Source organism: Neomonachus schauinslandi, chromosome 2 (genome assembly GCF_002201575.2).
Source record: "Neomonachus schauinslandi chromosome 2, ASM220157v2, whole genome shotgun sequence".
Lineage (NCBI taxonomy): Eukaryota > Metazoa > Chordata > Mammalia > Carnivora > Phocidae > Neomonachus > Neomonachus schauinslandi.
Genome location: NC_058404.1, coordinates 55,269,805 through 55,275,804, shown reverse-complemented (window position 1 = coordinate 55,275,804; position 6,000 = coordinate 55,269,805). Strand labels below are relative to the sequence as shown.

Below are 6,000 nucleotides of genomic sequence, written 5' to 3'. Positions count from 1 at the left end.
TTTATTTATTTATTTATTTATTTATTTATTTATTTATTTATTTATTTTAGAGAGAGAGAGCAAGCGCAAGCAGGGGGAGGGGCAGAGGGAGAGAGAGAGAGAGAGAGAGTCTGAAGCTGACTCCGCGCTGAGCACGGAGCCCAACATGGGGCTCAGTCCCATGACCCTGAGATCCCCACCTGAGCCGAAATCAAGAGTTGGACATCTAACTGACTGAGACACCCTGGCATCCCCCAAGTTGTCATCTTTTGCCTTAGAAATCAGCAAGTCCCAAATGTCCTACCATGTCTTAAATATTTTCACCAACTCTGGTGTCTGTTATAAATCAAAATTGCTGTCTGTGCTATCCGGTTTTGCTGCTTTAAGCCTGGTGGTTATACCCAGAGGAAAAAAAAGGTTGCTTGAGCCTCCATCAGGGTTAGAGTTTGTTTTGGGGGACTGTTATCCCTACCCATCTAAAATTAAACCTGTGGGGCGCCTGGGTGGCTCAGTCGGTTAAGCATCTGCCTTTGGCTCAGGTCGTGATCCCGGGTTCCTAGGATCGAGCCGGGCATCAGGCTCCCCGCTCAGCAGGGGGTCTGCTTCTCCCTCTTCCTCTGCGCCTCCCCACTGCTTGTGCTCTCTCTCTCAAATAAATAAATAAAATCTTTTTAAAAAATTAAATTAAATTACATCTATGTGCCCAGGTTGGTTTTTCTCCAGAAACACTCACCACATCTTTCAAGATATGCATTCTTTCACTACTGTATTTTTTACCTTGTTGTTCTGAAAGAGCATTGGCCCATCTCAACTTTGGGTTAAACTAGAAAACTCTCTTGGGATGCCACACCCCACCACTCCTTCCCCATTCCTGGGGCCATCTCCTGGCTGCAAAGGCGAGGGAAGAGGGCTCCCATCACATAACAGTATGCTCCATGGGTGCTTGTATGGAAATGATATTCAGTTTCATCCTCAATTCTTAGATCTTAGGTCAGTTCTTAGCCATTCATACACAGGTATAGCTAGTATTTTTTCTTTTTCATTTGTTTTATGTTTAACAAGATTTCTTATAAATTCAAGATAGCCTAGGTTTATTTCCTGCCTTCGTTACTTCCTAGCTGTATGATCTTAGGCAAATCATTTCTCTCTGAGTCTCAGTCCCCTCGTGTAAAATGGGGACATTTATAGTACTAACCTCATAGTGGTATTGGGAGATTAAATAAGTTAATAAAAGTAAAGCACGTAGACTAGTGCCTGGCACATAATAAGTAGATGATATTTGTTATACTGCAAATGCCCTTCTTTGTAACTTTTCCTCTTTAACTTATATTTATTTTTCATATTTTAATTAATTAAAGATATAGATCTTCCAAGTTCTCATAATATCTGCATCATATGCACATGACTCATTCTTTGCTTTGCTTTTCCTCCCCACTCTCTTCCCACTTCTTGAGGCTCAGTACTTTTTTCTTTTTTTTTTGGTCATCTTTCTGGTCTCACCCTCAAATCACTGGCTCCAGGAGGCCTCCCTGACCATATGTCTTGAGGCTAGGTGAGGTCCACCTGTCGTATATATCCTGGTTTTTGCACCGACACATTCAGGGAAAATACAGATATTTGCTTTGTGTCTTGATTCCCCAGTAGGACCGAGGCTTCATAAGGGCAGAGACCATGCTGACCCCCTCGATGCTATAGCTCTAGGGCCTAGCTTAGAGCATGGGCGTAATAGGTAATTAATACTTGTTTAATGAGAAAATGCAGATATAGGAAATAAGACTTAAATGGATTACCAGATTCAGTCTGCATTTCTACAGAAACATCTAAGAACATAGATAATTTAGAACAATTTTGAAAGGAAGAGAAACACCTGAAGGAAAAGCTGTTTCCATCTATATTGGGTCAGGCCCAGTTTAAACAACGATTACTATTCTAAATGCCGGGATAGGTTATCAAGCTGATAATGTTAATTACTCCTCTTATGGTTTGAAATTTAATCTTGGAAACAAGTTTATTTACTTCAAGAAAAGCTTTGGCGTTAAAAAAACAAACAAATATAAATGTGCATGAATATATACACACGTATATATATCTATATAATATAGAGCTATTTTGTGAAACTCATTGAACCTTCCCTGGCTCCTTGAGTGTTTATCAGGCCCTGTTTGGAGTTTCCTTTCTATTAGAAAACTTTATTCCTACTACAGTTGTTTCAAATAATTTGTGTAGACACATGAAAAAATGCTACACATCACTTGTTGTCGGGGAAATAAAAATCAAAACCACAATGAGATACCACCTTGCACCAGTTAGAATGGCTAAAATTAGCAAGGCAGGAAATGACAGATGTTGGTGAGGATGCAGAGAAAGGGGAACCCCCCTACACCGTTGGTGGGAATGCAAGCTGGTCCAGCCACTCTGGAAAACAGTATGGAGGCTCCTCAAGAAGTTAAAAATACAGCTACCCTACGACCCAGCAATTGCACTTCTGGCGTTTACCCCAAAGATACAGATGTGATGAAAAGAAGGGGAACATGCACCTCAATGTTCATAGCAGCAATGTCCACAATAGCCAAACAGTGGAAGGAGCCAAGATGCCCTTCAACAAATGAATGGATAAAGAAGATGTGGTTCATATAAACAATGGAATATCACTCAGACATACCCACCATTTACATCAACATGGATGGAACTGGAGGGTATTATGCTAAGTGAAATAGGTCAAGCAGAGAAAGACAATTATCATATGGTTTCACTCATGTGGAATATATGAAATAGCGAAGAGGATCATAGGGGAAGGGAGGAAAAACTGAATGGGAAGAAATCACAGAGGGAGACAAACCATGAGAGACTCTTGACTCCAGAGAAACAAACTGAAGGTTGTGGAAGGGGAGGTGGGTAGAGGGATGTGGTAACTGGGTGATGGGCATTAAGGAGGGCATGTGATGAGATGAGCACTGGGTGTTACATGCAACTAATGAATCATTGAACACTACGTCAGAAACTAATGATGTACTATATGTTAGCCAATTGAATTTAAATTAAAAAAATAAAAATAAAACAATAAAATAAAATAGCTAAATATCCTTTAGCTAACTAATAACTAAACATTACTAGAACCTTTAAGATTCATTCAACAGTTAATTTTTTAATGTCTGCCTTATGCCACAGGTCAGCCTATTTAGTGTTTTTTTTTTTTTTCTGAATGTTTTAACCGTATTAGAACAATACAGCTTTCAAAAACAGCTACATAGTGGTTTATACACAGCAAGTGAAATAAATCCTTTGCACTAGAAACTCAAGTTTTAAAAAGGAAAATAAACCGAGATCTAAGTCATGGAAAAAACCAACCCAGCCCTGATAGCTGTAAATAATATCTTAAGCATCCCCAGCTGGGAAGCATATATTGAGAAATTAATTCTCTTTATCCACACAGCAAGTGCCAGTTGGTTAGAAAGGAGTTCTGTCGATGAGTCACTGCATCTCATAGCAGCTTCTCTCTTCTATTTTGTGTTTCTGTTAAGACATAAAAGGTTGTGTTTTATTCACTTACATTGGTTCAGTCAATAATATTTAATCCAATCAGAAAACATAATCATAGTAAGTTTGAAACCCCGCATTATAGATTACCTCTAAATAAATACGGTGAAATTTTCCTTTTGCAGATGCAAGTATTGGCATTATGATGAAAACCTGCTCACTTCCAGTGTTGTCATTGTCTTCCATAACGAAGGATGGTCAACCCTCATGAGAACAGTCCACAGTGTAATTAAAAGGACTCCAAGGAAATATTTAGCAGAAATTGTGTTAATTGATGATTTCAGTAATAAAGGTAATGACTATGGAAAATTGACATTTTGTCTATGAAATAAGTTAATTATGAACAATTACAGAATGTAATTTTAAAATAATTAGCTTTAAAGATTAATAATTAGCATCTATTGATAGCATCTATTATCAGCAAGTCGGCACTGTGCCAAGCATTGTATATGGATTATTTTGTTTAATCCTGACAGTAATCCTTGAGATGGATGTTGTTATTATCTTTATTTTACACATGAGGCTCAGACATGTTAAGTAACTTGCCAAACTCCACAGAGATAGTAGTTAACAGATGGATCCAAATCTACAGGCTCCTAAATCTGTGTATTTAACTACCTACCATCTTACACTATACCAATTCTCTGGGTCTTGGATTTTATAAAAATTTGGTCATGGAGATAATTTATTGAAAGACTGAAAAGGTGCAATTGTGTGTATATTATAATGCCACCTGATGCTCCATCCATGATTGTCAAAGTGAGATCCATATACCTGTTTAATAGCCTGTATTTTGCACTTGAACAATGATGCAAATATTGAATTTCACCAGAAACCATGACCATTGTTATTTATAATAGAAAGTATTTACTGCAGCTTATTTTGTTCTATATTTGATTTAGTATGTTGAATCAAAGGAAATTGCGTGTTATTTTTTATTCTTTTTAAGGAGTCGGCTATTATAACATTTAGGGAGGTATTGGTTAGCCTTGGTTCAATTTGGCAAGAGAGAGATTGAGCAGTGGTTTTCCAGATAAGTGGGTTTTTTAAATTAACATTTTTCCCTTTAAGTAGATCCATTATTGTAAGCTGAATATATTTCTGAATGGCACAAGTATTAGAAGATAGATAATGCTGTAGTTCAGACCCCAAATCAGCATGCTAAGAAAAAATGTAGTTGTCCTGCTGAAACCCAGACTGGATATTTACTTACTCCTCTTTGCTTGTCATAAAACTGAGTTGAATTCTTTGAAAACTGACCGAAGAGCTCAGGCTACTCACTAACAGCAGGATATTTGCTTTTTGGCAAATAAGTTTTGCAGAGAATTTTTGTGTACAAGTAGTGATACCACTGAATATGTTAGAGGTGCAGACAGAACATGGGTAGCATGAAAATACCATTCAGAACAGTTTTACAGAAGCTTTCTCCAAAACTTAATTTGTAACTCTTGCAGTCTAGATAAACCTCTGCTGTTTTGGCAAGGACATGACCAGAATCTTGATCTTGTATACATATGTTCACACGGAGAAGAAATAGAAATATGGCCGATATCCGCTCCCCCTCATCTCTGTACAACTAATCACTTTTTTCAACTAGTCACTTTTAATTACACTAAAGAATGTAAACTTTAAACTTTTTAGTCCTATCAAATGCCCTTTCACTTAGACATCTCATCTTGGTTGCAATTTTCTATGACAGGAGTGTTTTCATTAAGAATTCTATTCCTGTCTCAAGATAAATATTTGAAAATACGTTTTAAAGTGGTGCTGTTGGTACCGACAATATTTTAGATTTAGGAAAACCTACATCTACAAAAATAACTAAGAAATCTCACGTATGTGATTACGCTGCTTTTAAGAAGCCCTGTGTTATTAATACAAGGAGAAGTTTAGCATATCCTTAAAAAAAAGTGAAAATACACTAAAATGTGTTTCCCACCCTAAAATAACTGCTTGGCTTCAGAAAAGGAGCACAAAATTTTAGACTTCAGTTTTCTATCCATTTTACCTTAATTTTTTTGTGATCAGTGTTTCTATTGTTACAGACTTCTAATATTCAGCCTCTTATAACACATTTTAATAGCAATCAAGTGCAGGGCCTGCTTAGCTTTGAGAGTACAGAGAAGCATTTGTTGGGGTTACTCTTGAACGGAAGTACAGAAGGTCTTTAACCTTCCCAATTTTAAAACAACCTTAAAATTTGTCAGTCCTGTCCCGTGAGTGAAAACTTGGTTCGTTCTTTCCCTGATGTATACAGAAAGTAAAAGTGTGAGTTATAATTTTTCTTTTAATGACAAAATACTTTACTAATATAATACCTTGCAAAGGAAGCTGGCTGCACATAACACTTGGGTTTCTGGAAAATACAGTGTCCTCTCTACACAAGGTGGGGGGCCTTTAAATAGAGCACACTCCTCCATGCGTGTACCTCAGCCAGCTTGAGGCTAAGTGGGACCAAGGTAAAATGAGACTCCACACTCTCAG

At 37.4% G+C, this 6,000-nt stretch overlaps 1 protein-coding gene across 4 annotated transcripts in view; it reads left to right on the top strand.

Moving 5' to 3' along the window:
- Window positions 1-6,000, top strand: part of GALNT7 (polypeptide N-acetylgalactosaminyltransferase 7) — a 141,287-nt gene that overhangs the window by 109,138 nt on the left and 26,149 nt on the right. For all 4 annotated transcript variants that reach the window (XM_044912579.1, XM_044912578.1, XM_021698770.1 and 1 more), the window contains exon 3: window positions 3,642-3,808. In XM_044912579.1, coding sequence (XP_044768514.1) covers window positions 3,642-3,808 — 167 coding nt within the window. The remainder of the gene's footprint in view (window positions 1-3,641; window positions 3,809-6,000) is intronic.